Here is a 14,648-nt window from a genome sequence, read left to right on the forward strand (position 1 = left end):
AAATTAACCACATGAAATTTGGGCATGGTGTCTCAGACAATAAAGAATCTGCCTGCAATGCAGGGGACATGGGTTCTATCCCTGGGTCAGAAAGATCCCCTGGAGGAGAAAATAGCAACCCACTCCAGTATTCTTACCTGGGACATCCCATGGACAGAGGAATCTGGCGGGCTATGGTCCGTGGGGTCATAAAGAGTTGGGCACGACTGAGCAACTAACACTTTCACTTCTCACACAAGGCTGCACAAGCTAGGTATATGCCCTTGAAGAGGGGGATTAACGAAGGTGACAGGGACATAGAGCTGTACACAAGAAGCTCTTAACATCGAAGGGGAAGGACAGACGTGAATTCAGGCCAGGAGGTGGCAGGCGTTCTGATAGGGACGTGGACGAATCGGGTCTGAGAGAACAGGAGCGCTTGCCATTGGCTGGTTTCTGAGAAGCTGTAGCATCTTCACCGGAGGACTTTTTGCTCTCTTTCAAGTGTTTGACAAGCACTACATCAACCGCAACTTTGACCGAACCGGGCAGATGTCTGTGGTGATCACACCCGGGGTGGGTGTGTTCGAGGTGGACCGGCTGCTCATGATCCTGACCAAGCAGCGGATGATAGATAACGGTAATGCGCCCGGGGCGCTGCCCTGCGTCCCTGTGTTTACAGCCTAGCTTAGCCTTAGGGCTCTGAGTGTCGGGACTGGGGACCTGAGTAACGTCAGGTGGTGAAAAGAGTCCCATGGTCGGTCGGCTTGGGAATGCACAGTCAGGCACAGTTCCTCGTTGCCAGTGTGAAGGTGTCAGAGTGTCTTGCTTGCCTCTAAAGGACACAACTGGCGCCCTGAGTGTCCCAAACGTACTTGATGCTGGAGAACCCCTTTGGGGTTGTTTCCAGGATCCAGTGCCCATCGGCCCGTCCTGGGAAGCGCCAGAGCATCACCTGGTACTCCCTCCGTGATGTCCCCAAGCTGCGCCCCTCCTCCAGCTTGATTTGTGTTCCAACAGCAAGACACAATTGGGAACATGAGTCCCGACGGCCAGTAAAGAGACTGTTAACTGATGGAATTGTTTTGCTTTTTACTGAGCTGGCAGGGTTCCCTTTCCTCTCTGGCCTTGAAACTGTGTTCATGGCCACATGGTGGTCTGCTCGACAGATCACGACCTGCAAGGCAGTCAGAGGCGGATTGTCAAGCGCTGATTAGTGGCAGCTGCAGGGGGACTTGGTGAAAGTTAGAAAGATGGAATGCACCTATTTCCTTCTGACCTGCCATGGGCAGCGCTGATACGTCAGCTGTGTCTCGAACCCTGGCCCCACTTAAATCATGCGCACCCCCCAACTCTCCCTTTTGTTCCTTAGGAATCGGTGTGGACCTGGTGTGCATGGGGGAGCAGCCGCTGCACGCTGTCCCGTTGTTCAAGGTGACTGATCTCACACTGCTTGCTAAAAGCCAGGCTCCGGTGCAGGGTGGTCTTGAATAGTGAGAATCGGAGAAGCTGGGTGGCTCCAGGTCCCGCCTGCTTCCCAGCTCACCTGGTCCATGCTCTGTTCCCTTTCAGCTGCACAATCGGAGTGCCCCTCATGACTCCCGTCTGGGGGATGACTACAACATCCCTCACTGGATAAACCACAGGTGAGCGAGAGCCAGATTCACCGTAGGTGATCAGGGATTCTGTTAGCTCCCTTGCCATTTTTTTCTGCAAACCTGTTGAGCTCTTACCATAAAATCTTTTGTCAAGAAAATGTGGAAACTTTAAGTTGTAATATTTGCTTCAGGTCTCTCTACATGCAAAGCCATGGCCATGACATAATTACAGTCTGTGATGAAAAGCATGAGACCAAGTTTGAAGGACTTATTTCCACACCAGTTTCCGACTCCCACAGCCCACAGATGACTGATGCTGGGCCTGGGCCCCTCTGTTTGTAGGAAGCTCCCTGTGCCTCCTCTTGACTGGGACCAGGCCTCGGTGTTCCTGCTGATTTCAGCTCGAGGAGGAGGTTCTAGACCACTTAGAAATCAAGACTAGCACACATGAGACAATTTATGGGGAAAAGGAATAGAACAATAATTTAAAACATAACCAATGTTTCCTAGGAATTACAAAGCAAAGTTAGAATTGGAAAGATCAGTGAGGGCTGAGTGAGCGTTCCTAGGAGGGCTGATCAATGCCTGGGATTCCAATTGTGTCTGGAGGTTTAGAATGAAGGGGGTTTGAGGACTTCCCTGGTGGTTCGATGGTTAAGACTCTGCACTTCCACTGCATTGGACACGGGTTTGATTCTTGGTAGGGGAAGTAAGATCCCACATGCCATGCAGCACTGTCAAAAATTTTTTTAAAAACTAAAAAAAAAATGAAAGGGGTTTAGATGAGTGACCCTGTCTGTTTCTTTCACAGTTTCTACACATCCAAAAGCCAGCTCTTTTGTAATAGTTTCACACCACGAATTAAACTGGCAGGAAAGAAGGTAGGTTTCATTGACCAGCAGAGCCTTTGGGGACTGTCACTGATATTGTTATTTTGGCCCTAAAATACCCCTGTTCCCCAGTGGTCATGAGTAAAAATTGAGAAATTCATTTTAAGATTTTATAGTCTTCTGCATTGAATAAATAAACAGCAGGGCAAATTCCAGGAGTGATTAACTATCTGTTTAACTTTACAGCCCACCTGTGAGAAAGCAAAAAATGGCCGTGATACATGTGAGTATTTTTTTCCTTCTTTCATCACTTTTAGGAACAGTCAACTGAGCCATGGCAACAGGATTTTGTGAGGTTGAATAAAAAGTTCATGGCCAAGTTTGGGACCTGAATTCCCCTTGTGTGACCTTTGGAAGGTCCCTTAATGACTGCATATATTTTTGTCATCACCCACTGCAAAGTGGGTGATAACAAAACTTTTTTTTTTTTTTCAAAATCTTGTGTTTATTTTCCATAGGTTGGTTATAGGAATGGGGTGGAAAGTTTTAAAGGACTAAAGATACACATTGTGTGTGTGTGTATATATATATGCATAGTTGCTCAGTCGTGTCTTTGCGACCCCATGGACTGTAGCCTACCAGGCTCCTTTGTCCATGGGATTCTCCAGGCAAGAGTACTGGAGTGGGTTGCCATTTCCTTCTGCAATATATCCATTAAGGTGCCATTTTTTATGATTGATTTTTTTATTCTTTTAATTGGAGTATAAGTGCTTTACAATGTTGTGTTAGCTTCTGCTGTACAACAGTGCGAATCAGCCGTATGGATACATAAATCCCTTCCCTGTTGAGCCTCCCTCCCACCCACTCCCCACCCCACTAAGATGCTATTTTTTTAACAATGGGATCACAGAAAGAAATGGTGCCATCATCTGGCCTTTACTTAGTGCTTGTAAATAGTAATTTCTCTATCATTTTGATGCAAAAATCATTTAATCTTTGCAACCTGATCATGGGTTGTTATCTCATTGTTTTTCACGTGGAGATGCTGATGATGACCTACCTATACCTTGCAGATTTTGATGAAGACCATCCAAAGGCCTCTTGTTGAAGTGTGTTTTGATGACAGTTGATATTTTTTATGTGTTTCAGCTCTCGGGACCCCCAAAGAATCTGAGAATGCCCTTCCCATCCAGGTGGATTACGATGCTTACGACGCACAAGTCTTCAGGCTCCCTGGCCCCTCCCGGGCTCAGCGCCTCGGCACCTGCAGGTTCTCTGCCAGATGTGCTTTGGGGGTGGACGTAGAAACTAACTAGGAAAACCTGAGGCCCCAGAGGGACCTGCATGAGAGCAACCTTGAAAATATCTTAAATTAAAATGAGCCAAATGGAAGCCTTAGTGTGTATATCGTTAGGGAGTCTGTTTTCCCGTTCTCTGGCCTAGCTGTTTGGTTAGCTATGTTTGCTATAATGAAGTGTTCGCAAATAAGGAGAGCATTCTGCTTTTTCTAGTCAAGAGGAGCAATTTGTGAATTCTAGAATCTTCATTTCACTGAGCAGCCCCTAATAGATAAAGTGAAAGTGTGTTAGTTACTCAGTCGTGTCCAACTCTGTGGGACCCCATAGACTGTAGCCCACCAGGCTCCTCTGTCCATGGGATTCTCCAGGCAAGAACCATGGAGTGGGTAACCATTCCCTTCTCCAGGGGATCTTCCCAACCCAGAGATCAAACCCAGGTCTCCTGCATGGCAGGCAGATTCTTTATCGTCTGAGCCACCAAGTTAGATAGAGCAATAGATCGATCCCAGCGTCCAGAGTTTCTTTTAGGTTTATTATTCCCAGAGGGCAAGATACTTTTCTTTCTCTAACTCTTGTGTTTGAAATTTGCTCCCTGGTATTTGGGTCACACAGTAGTTTTTCATTGTGATGTGTTTAGATTTACCAAAACACTCATTTCTGGGTCTAGTGTAAGAAAGCCATCCCAGATCCAAGATGTGTATTTTATGTTTTCTCCTAGTTCTTTCAGTGTTGGTTTTTGTTTGTCTATCTGTTTGTTTTTGACTGCACATTGTGGCATGCGATTCCCAGGGATCAAACGACACACCTCCTTGCAATGGAAACTTGGAGCCCTTACCCCGGGACCACCAGGGAAGTCCCTATAGTCTTAGTTTTTATGCTTAGTGATTTGTGTAGATTTTTTTTTAGAATGTGGGAAACAGAGTTCTAGCTTTTTTTTTTTTCCCCCCTCGTTGACCAAGCATTGCCAGTCTATTTTCTGTATTTCTTAGTATGGAAAGTGTGCTGTAACTCAGTACCACTGGCTGGAAAAACCCCCTGTCTCTTCACATCATGACAGACGGGTTAGGGTTAGCCACGTGCTCGTCTTGTGTCCACTCCCCTCATCCCATCCTGATGTCTGGTCCCGAGAGTGCTCAGAGCTCAGGGTAGCGCTGTTAGCAGCAGTTCGCTGCACGTGGGTGCTGCCTTAGGGCTTGGTGCTGCTTTTCTTCTGAGCGTCTAAGAACATGTCCGGGGTCCAAGATCCTTGGTTTTCTTTCTTCTGACCAAAGATGGCGAGACCCGATGTCCCAGAGACTCAGACTGTTCCGAGGGCATAGGCCGTGCCCTAATCGGTGCTCTGTCCCTCCACTGGGCTGAGCATGTGCTGGTGCTCAAATATTTATTGTTGGAATAATGAAATGTGCAGTCTGCCCTTGGGGTCTATCTTCAGGCTCCATTTAAGCTCTCACTTTAAAACTCTTCCAGGTAGAGAGAGAATAGCTCTGATGTCACAGGGGCAGCCCTGTGGGCAGTTGCTGACTCTTTCATTCTGAATTTTTGCTTCCGTTGGACTTCTCTCCTTCTGATCCTTCTTCCTGCCACTTCCAGAGGCTCCCGTCTCAGGGAGTTTCATGTTTTAATAAGGGCATACTGTTTTTTTTTTTTTTAACTTTTATTAAGGAAACTTTCAGAGACTAGTGAAATGAACAGTTATCAGCATGTCGTCAATCTTGTTTTATCACTTCTCCCACATTTGAAATTTCATTGGAGTATTCTAAAACAGATCTCAGATACCCTTTTTTTTTTAACCTGTAAATATTTCAGTGTGTGTCTCTAACAAATAATTAAAAAAACAAAAAACAAAACCCAACATGATCACAGTACCTGTGTTACTGGTAACAAAATTCACACTGGTTGCTAATATCCTCTGATAGCCAGTCCCTCTCCAGACTTCCCAATTGTCTCAAAAATGCAGTTTTTACGGTTAGTTTGCTTGGGTTGGGATCTGAAGAAGGTGCACACGTGGCTTTCATCTTGTGTCCTTTCTGTGACTGTAGAGTGTCTTGCTTTTTCTTCCTCTGGCTCTTTATTTCCCTTATTATGTTTAACTTGCCCTGTCGTCTCTGAGTCTCCTGTAAACTGGCGATTGTCTCTGGAGGCCCAGTGAGATTTAGATTCAATTTCTGATGCCAGGAGATGTCTCAGGTGGTGCTGTGTGCTTCCTCCTGGGTGACCTCAAGTCAAAACTCCATTTTCCGTGACTCGAGCTTGATGGTGGGATGAGGTGGTGTCAGACTGAGGGATTGCTTCTCTAAGGCTCTGATCCCAGGACTCTGGCCACGGGAGGACTGTCCATCATTTCCCCTGTTTCTTCCTGGAGCTGCTCAGGGCAGAGTACCTCCTGCGTCACCTCCCACCCAGAGATCCCATGGAGGGTTGTCATTACTGGTCTTCCATGTAGCCCGGGCTGGAGACAGTGACTTGGTCTTCCACCTGCCAGGTCTGTGCGAGAGCGGGAGAGTCACAGCCGGAAGAGCGCCAGCTCCTGCGACGTTTCATCCAGCCCTTCGCTGCCCGGCCGGACGCTGCCCACGGAGGAGGTGAGGAGCCAGGCGTCTGACGACAGCTCGCTGGGCAGGAGCGCCAACATCCTGGTGATCCCTCACCCCCACCTGCACCAGTACGAAGTCAGCAGCTCCCTGGGCTACACCAGCACTCGAGGTCAGAGGGCAGGGCTGGGCAGCCGTTTTAATCTTTTGTGTCTTTATGTATTTGGCTGCGTCAGGTGTTAGCGGCAGCACTCGGGCACTTCAGTCTTCGTTGTTCGGATCTCTTTTAGTTGTGGCATGTGTGGTCTAGGTCTCTGGCCAGGGATCGGCTCCAGGCCCCCTGCACTGGGAGCACAGAGTCTTAGCCACTGGGCCACCAGGGAAGGCCCTGGACCCACTTTCTAACCTGGGTGTTTGCTTGGTGGGCATGCGACATTCCCCAGGGGACCTGGTTGTAGGTTTCGACTCTTTGATCCACCCAGGTTAGGGACCTGTCTGCCATTGGGTGGGACGGATTGGGTCTAAATAGCGTGCCATCTCCATGCTTGGTCAAGGCTGGATACACTCATTTCCTCATTTATTCCTCCCATGAATTTATTATTTTTTTAAACACAGTCACATTGATTGCTTATTCATGTTCCAGGCCTCTGCATCAGTGGGAGGGGGTTTCTGTCCACCCAGTCACCTAGGGCCTGGGGTTCCTTCTATCCCGGGATGCCATGGTCATCAACACAGGTCTCCAGAGTTTCCACAGCAGGGGAGAGGAGAAGGGAGGTCATGAGTGGAGGTGTCAGTGGTCCAGACCTTCAGGTGGAACAGGTCACTTCTGCCTGTGCTCTGCTGACTGGAACTGTTCTGTGGCCCCAGTGCAAAGGGGCCGGAAACTGCCCTCTCCTTGTGAGCCTCAGAGGAAAATCAAACGGGTCTAGTGAACTGAACACATTGCTGTCTCTGCCAGGGTCCCCCCTTCTGGTCACCAGATACCTACCTGTATTGTTCCTCCCGTATACAGAATACACCCACCCCATCCCCAGAGGAGACAGCTCCATGGAGTCATTGCATCCAGCTCAGAGTCCAGGGTATCCAGGCAATGTGTGGTCCTCTCCGTTGGCTTTGGGTGTAGCTTCACTAGGCTAGTAATTTAGGGACCAGAACCTCCTTCTCTTAAGTGTTTAAAAAGTAAACAAACCCAGTATTTCATTTCTCTATAATTTGGTGATTTCCCTCATTTCCCTCACATGTACACCCTCCAAGGTCCTTGTCGGCCTCAGAGGCTCTCCTGCCTAGTCCTGCTTTCCCCGTGACCCTGTGCTTTCTCTCTATGCTCCCCCCTCATCCCCACGGTAACTGGCAGACGTCCTGGAGAACATGATGGAGCCACCACAGCGGGATTCCAGCGCACCGGGCAGGTTCCACGTGGGCAGCGCAGAGTCCACGCTGCACGTCCGCCCCGGGGGGTACATGCCCCAGCGGGCACTGATTAACCCCTTTGCGCCCTCACGGATGCCCATGAAGCTCACGTCCAACAGAAGGCGCTGGATGCACACTTTCCCCGTGGGTAAGTTTTTCTTGGGAAAGAGCCCTGGCCAGGAACTCCCAGTCCTGGCCCTCAGCACCCGTCCCTGCTTGGCCTCAGTCAGAGATGTCATCCTTCTCTGCACCTGGAGGCAGGGACAGCCACATGTGTTCTTCTTGTCTGCCTTGTGTTAAGCCTCCTGGGAGGAGCCCCTGCCTCCTTTCTCTACTGTATCTCACTTGATGTGTGTGAAACAAAGGCTCCCACAATGTTCTTTCTTTCTTTTATTATTTTTGGCTGTGTTGGGCTTTCTCTAGTTGTGGTGAGTGGGGGCTACTCTCTAGTTGGCAGCGTGCGGGCTTCTCATTTTGGTGAATTAACTTTGTGGCTCTCAGGCTCTAGAGCATGGGGTCAGTAGTTGTGGCATGCAGGATTAGTTGCTGCAAGGCATGTGGGGTCTTCCCAGAGCAGAGCCTGAACCTGCGTCCCCTGTACTGGCAGGCGGATTCTTATCCCCTGCACCACCGGGGAGGTCCCTGCAATATTCTTAGGCTGAGGCCTCACAGGAGGACAAGCCTCGCTCAGAGAAGGCAACGTCCCGTCTGGGAGCCAGAGGGTTGAGGACATGATGCTCCTCTGTGCTGTGGTTGCCTTTCAGCCTCTCCAGCGCTCGTGTCCTAGCAGCAGGAAGAGAGACAGTGTGAGGTAGAGTGTGGCTCTGGCTTCTGGGGGGACGATGGTCAGTGGGTCTCTGTCTGGATAGGACCGTCGGGAGAGGCCATTCAGATCCATCACCAGACCCGACAGAATATGGCAGAGCTGCAGGGCAGCGGGCAGAGGGACCTGACCCATTCCTCCGCGGAGCTGCTGGAGCTGGCATACCACGAGGCCGCCGGCAGGTGAGGCTGGGCCTGGGGCTCTGGGAGGTGCCGGGGTATTGGCGGAACGGGCTGCCCATGACGCGTCACGTCCGGGAGACTCGGGGACGTGGTGGGGCTGCAGCACCACCCTTTGTCAGTCCCCTTCCCTGGGCCCGTTGACACAGACAGCCTGGGGTGTTTTTGCCAAAGATGTTCCCCAGGCCCTTGCTTTGGCTTCCGCTTTAATTCAAAACACGCTTTGTCAACCACAGACATGAGTTACTTCTGATCCTCAGTCGAGGGTGAAAATGAATTCCAGGGCGGGTGGTTCCTGCTGTGTGTTCTGGGCATTCAGTCTGTGACTTTTGTCGTTTTGGTCATTGAGGAATCCCACTGTTGGGTTAATGCAGAAAGCAAGGTATCCCAAAAGAATTAGAGTCATGCCTTCACTGCAAATATTTATCTTTTTAATTATTTTTCATATTTTATTGTATTGAGGATCTCAAAATAACCACTGTATAAGAATTTATTTAATAGTAATGGTAGACAAATTGCAAATCATGAGACGGGTGCTACTGACTTTCAAGTGATATTTTTGATCAAAGACTATTATATATTTCTATATTATTAAAATTTTGCTTGATAAAAAGTAAGTAAGTTAAAACAATGGAGACCAAGGCCTGTGTTTATAGAAACAAGTCTTTTTGAACCGGGGTTCTAAATGTGTTACAAGGCATCCAGAGAGAGTCAGCCTAGGAAGAAGTCATTTAACCCTTGACGTGCTCTAGCCCAGGCTATACTGGGTCTTCTGTGATGTGTTACTCTTGCAAGGTGCAATCTTTGGCCCCTTTCCAGCCGTCCCAGCATCCCATGGGCTGGATGTGGGACACAAGCAGGGCATGACCCTCTTTACCGGCTTAACGTGATACCTCTCTTGAAGCACCTCATGTCCCGCTGGGGGTATCAGCAGGGGCAGGCTTAGGATGGAGAGGGCAGGCATCTGGCATGGTGATGGGGATGCAGCTGGGGTGCCAGGGTGAGAGTCTAGAGCTGGCATGCGCTCTGAATCCCGAAGCCTGGCAGCTGCGATGTGGATCTCAGTGTTTGCCAGCCCATGTGGCTGAACGTTCAGGCCTGTTTTTGATGAAAACCCCCCAGAGACAGGGTGAGCAGGATAAAAGAGGTGATGATCCACATTAAGCTAGGCGGCTGGGCTCTGTTTGTTCTCTGCAGGCACAGCACTTCCCGCCAGCCCGGCGACGGCACGTCCTTCTTGAGCTTCGCTGGGACGGAGGAGCTCTCGGTCAGCCTGCTCCGTGGCAGTGGTGCAGGTAACCCGCCCAGGAGACGCTCTGAGCAGGCCCACCCCCGGGAGCGACATGGGGATGGAAAAGCAGGGCCATGTCTATTTTGGGATCATTTCAGCCACAATTTCGGGTGACCTATTTAGAAGCTGTGCTTCTAATAATGCATGGAATTATAAATGGGCTGCACGTTACGTTTTTAGCTGAGAACATGTTGTTCAGGAACACATTTATCATTGGTCTGTCAGTGAGTCGTGATTGAGGGCTGCTTATGAGATCATTATTGAGGGCCGCACCAGGCCTGGAAGCTTTCAATTATATGTGGAAGGGGACCCCCCCCCCCATAAAAATGATCAGAGACCCAGAGGGAGCAGTGTGGTTTGAGACTGGAGAAGAGAAGGGTGGCCTTGTCGCTTACGCAGGGGTCCCCAACCTCTGGGATCTAGTGCCCGATGGCCTGAGGTGGAGCTGATGTAATGGAGATAAAGCACACAATGAACGCAATATGCTGAATCGTCTCAGGACCGCCCCCCTCCCTCCCCATCCGTGGAAAGAGGGTCTTCCACAAAACTAGTCCCTGGGGCCAAAAAGTTTGAGGACCACTGGCTTACAGAAGTGGATAGGCACCTCAGATGCGAAGGGGTGGTATTTGGTCAGGAGGAGAGTTAGAAGGTGAGGGATTCTAAGCGCAGGGAGGGTAGGAGCTTTTATTGATTGATACAGGCTTTGTGCTTTTTGGAGGCACTTGTTATCCGATCATTCCTGTAGGGGTAAGTCATTCAATACATTTTATACACGTAGCAGCTTAACACCCAGAGATGTGGAGGTGTTATCCTGGTCTCTCCAGCCAGCAGCCAGCTGTCCTGCTGTTTCTGCGCTCAGTCGTGTCCAACTCTTTGCGACCCCGTGGACTGTAGCCCGCCAGGCTCCTCTATCCATGGGATCCTCCAGGCAAGAGTACTGGAGTGGGTTGCCCTGCCCTCCTCCAGGGGGTCTTCCTGACCCGGGGATCAAACTCGCCTCTCTTATGTCTCCTGCATTGGCTGCTGTTTCTGATTTCTGCACTCTTCAGAGAGCCTTTACAGGGATAGGGGAACGTGAGTTTAGATGGGTGGCAGATTTTGGAAAGCCTCAAAGGATAGATGGTATACCAAATGAATACGAGAAACAGTAAAATTGAAAGAAACAATGAAGTTACTATTTCATGTCTTCGTTTTCTGTAAGTTAACTTGCCTTTCTGAAACTTGACTTGAGGAAGACAACGGAATTGAAATTTTATAAAATTAGTTAATAAAGTTTGCCTCCAGTCACGAGTGGATTCAGCTAGTGATGCTTAGAGCGAGTTTCCTGGTGACCTGAAGCGGGGGAACCATGGGTTCGGGTGGTGACTGCTTCAGGATTTTCCCAGGGTGGACATGGAGTGTGATTCTGGGCCTGGGGGAGGCAGCTCTCATAGACCCATTGATTCCTCAGAAGATGAGTCTTGGAACTATAAAATCTGCTCTGGAGAAAAGAGGGAAGTTTCAGAGAAATCCTAATTTAATGACTGGTGTGGAAGGTTCTCTCTCTCTCTTTTTTTTAAAACTATAACTGGTCAGAACTTTTTTGCAAAATGAGCCTCACTGAAACAGACTCTTTTTATCTTTCCATAGATGTGAATCCTCGGACGCAGAATAAGGATTCTCCAGAGGACAGTGTGTCTACCTCCCCAGACCCAAGTAAGAGGGGGCGACTGATGGAGGGAGGCGGGGTGTGGGTGGATGGTCAGGGCACTGAGGGGGAGCAAGAGGGAGCCCTGTTTGGGGGAGAACAGCCTGGACGTTCACGTCTCAGGTGCGGGAGGGCAGTGTGGTGAGGGAGAGTCGGTAGCTTCTCTGATGGAAAGGGAGCGGCGGGGAGGCCACGCGGGAAGGGTGGCCATATTCCCGGCGCTGGCCTTGGCTCCGAGGTGCCTCACAGTGGCTGTAAGGGTGGCCATATTCCCGGCGCTGGCCTTGGCTCCGAGGTGCCTCACAGTGGCTGTGGGGAGAAGTCGGAAGGAATAGGACCTGAAGCTGTTTACATCCGTGCAGTTGGAAGTGTGTGTCTGGGTTGCATTTACATTGATCATCCTTGTCTGTTGAAATAGCTGAACATCTAAATATCAGCAATAGCGAAAGACCAGAAAAAGAAACTCTACTGCTTGATCAACATTGCTTTACCTCACTGTGACCAATGGATGTATGTACATCACCAAATCTTTTTTGTCCCCACTTTTAAGTAACTTAGCAATCATTGCACTGGTTCTCCAGGTCTGGCATGCTAGTCATTTGTCATGTCAATGTCAAACATGTTACTATATTGTGATTTGGATAATCATGTCTATTGGTGGCCATTTGGGTGATTTCTAGTTTTTTTTTTTTAATAGTATACAATGAATGCATGGTGCCGTGGGTGTATTTTTTTCTCTTGGTTCAGATCCTTGGAATATATTCCAAAGAATAGTTGGCAGATTGATTATTTTCTAGAAAGCTGCCAGCCTTGAATAGATGAGCCTGTTTCTCCTCTGCAAGCCCAGCGCTGGATTTTGTCATCTGTGTTTGTCACTGTGTGGTTCTGAGCTGGAACCACCTCAGAGGCTTTGGCAGGGCCTGGAGGTACTGGAGGTGGCGAAGACGCCACCCAGACTCTTTCCCCAGGGAAACAGCAGCAGCACCCAGCTAAGAACTGGGGGCTTTTCTCACCACAGGGTTTGAAGTCTCCATGTGTGCCCGTGGACCCTGTTTCTAAAAGGTTTTTCTAGTGCCAAGGGTCAAGGAACTGGCAAGGGCCAGGACGGTGAGAAGGCACAGCAGCAGAGGGCCTTGCACTTCCGGCCGCCCCTTGGGGCCTCCATTTGGCGCCCACCTTCTGCTGCTGATTCTAACCCGGAAGCTCACACAAACTCACCCTCGTTTGCCATATGGGAAGTTGGGGTGCTAACTAGGATGCTGTGGACTGGGTCTTTTGTTTTTGTTTTTTATTGAAGTGTAGTTGATTTACAATGTTGTGCGACTCTGCTGTACGTCCAAATGACTCAGTTATACACATATATACATTCTTTTCTTTATATTCTTTTTCATCATGGCTTATTACAGGATATGTAATATAGTTCCCCGTGCTATACATGAGGACCTTGCTGTTGATCCATTCTAAATGTCAGTTTGCATCTGCTAACGCCAGACTCCCAATCCATTCCTGTCCCTCCCCTGCTTCCCTCTCACTGTGTTTTGAGTTCTTGGGGTATTAAGGAGTTAACAAGGCCTGTATAGAGTCAGACTCATAGACTCAGAGAGCGCAGTGGTGGTTGCCAGGGTCCCAGGGGAAGGGGGCCAGGGTGTGGGATGTTGCCAGTTGGTGGGTGTAAAACTTCAGTCCTTGTGAGGTGAGTAAGGTCTCTAGAGGCCTGCCGCATGGCACTGTCCCAAATTTAAGCATACTGAATTGTACACTTAAAATTTGTTAAGGTGGTAGATCTCAAGTTAAGTGCTCTTACCACAATAAAATAAAATTCAGACCAACCAACCAGAAGTCACCCGGGACCTGGAGTGGAGACCATGGAGTTAGGCTTGTTGCAGGTCAGGTCATCTTCCCCAAAGCCTTGTGGCTGCACGCTGGGCATGTTTCCCCCTGGGACTCAGCTCGAAAGTCTTCCTGGCCCCTGGCCCCCAGGCTCAGGGACACTCTTTTCCTGGGGGCACGTTGGTCACTTTAAGGAGGAAAGATCCCTCAGCAGAGAGGCTTCTGGTCCTGTGACCTTGGGGGGATTCAGCTCGGCCAGGTGTTTAAAGGGGTTGATGATGGTACCACACCTGCTCAGAGGAGGGGTGTCGGGGACAGCGGGCGCAAGGCCGAGGAGCCACGGGAGATGAGGCGTGTGAGGGTCTCGCTGGGGACACAGAGCCTGAAGCGAGGAGTTTATCTGCTTCTAGTTGTTCCCTTGTATGGAGATTTGAAAAACAGTGTTCACTTACTTGACTGAAGAAGCTGACTGCCCCCCTGCGTTAACTCAGTTATTCTCAGCAAGGAATATTCTGCTCATCGGGGCACATGTGGCCGTGTCTGCAGACACCATTGGTTTTTACAACCAGGCGATGCCACTGGCATCTAGTGAGTAGGGACCGGGAGGCTGCTCACATCCTGCAGTGCCCAGGACCACCCCCCATGACAGAATTATCCTGACCAGAGTAGGTCTCATGCCCTGAGGTGGGGAAGCCCCGCTTCACCAAAGCGCAGGTGATCTCTGTCCGACCCAGAGGGTCAGGCCCACTCTGCCATGACAGCTCTCATCTCTAGATTGTTAAACTCCGGCTCCTAAAGTTCCAGCCTCGTAACTTTCCCAGACGTCCTCCCTTGACTCCTCTTCCTGCCCTGATGGATCTGTGACTTACTTTTCAATCCTGAGTTCTGCTCCCCTGTGCTGTTCCCTCCAGAATCAGCTGCACCCCCCTCTCCTCCCCACCTGGCCCCTCCGCCGCCTCCGGGAGGCTCCTGGCCTGAGCCTCTCTTCTGCTCTCAGGACATTGATTTGCTTCGATGTGTAACTCTGCCTGGCCTGCCCCTGCCGTAACCTCACTGGACTCACGGCTGCAGCTCACGATCAGCAGAAAATGAAAAGTGTCAGCTGCGACTCCCATTTGCATGGTGGGGTCGGATAAGCACTGCGTTGTCTAACAGCCTCTGTTTCTCTCTCTTTCTCCCCCCCACCCCCTCT

At 49.8% G+C, this 14,648-nt stretch overlaps 1 protein-coding gene across 4 annotated transcripts in view; it reads left to right on the plus strand.

Annotated features, from left to right (window-relative positions):
• The window catches only part of DEPDC5 (DEP domain containing 5), a 73,020-nt gene that overhangs the window by 21,100 nt on the left and 37,272 nt on the right, over window positions 1-14,648 (plus strand). For all 4 annotated transcript variants that reach the window (XM_010828817.1, XM_010828816.1, XM_010828818.1 and 1 more), the window contains exons 15-25: window positions 485-619; window positions 1,352-1,413; window positions 1,552-1,625; window positions 2,389-2,458; window positions 2,654-2,690; window positions 3,557-3,677; window positions 6,188-6,408; window positions 7,591-7,794; window positions 8,516-8,651; window positions 9,846-9,943; window positions 11,569-11,634. In XM_010828817.1, coding sequence (XP_010827119.1) covers window positions 485-619; window positions 1,352-1,413; window positions 1,552-1,625; window positions 2,389-2,458; window positions 2,654-2,690; window positions 3,557-3,677; window positions 6,188-6,408; window positions 7,591-7,794; window positions 8,516-8,651; window positions 9,846-9,943; window positions 11,569-11,634 — 1,224 coding nt within the window. The remainder of the gene's footprint in view (window positions 1-484; window positions 620-1,351; window positions 1,414-1,551; window positions 1,626-2,388; window positions 2,459-2,653; window positions 2,691-3,556; window positions 3,678-6,187; window positions 6,409-7,590; window positions 7,795-8,515; window positions 8,652-9,845; window positions 9,944-11,568; window positions 11,635-14,648) is intronic.

Source organism: Bison bison, unplaced genomic scaffold, assembly GCF_000754665.1.
Source record: "Bison bison bison isolate TAMUID 2011002044 unplaced genomic scaffold, Bison_UMD1.0 scf7180017864495, whole genome shotgun sequence".
Classification (NCBI taxonomy): domain Eukaryota; kingdom Metazoa; phylum Chordata; class Mammalia; order Artiodactyla; family Bovidae; genus Bison; species Bison bison.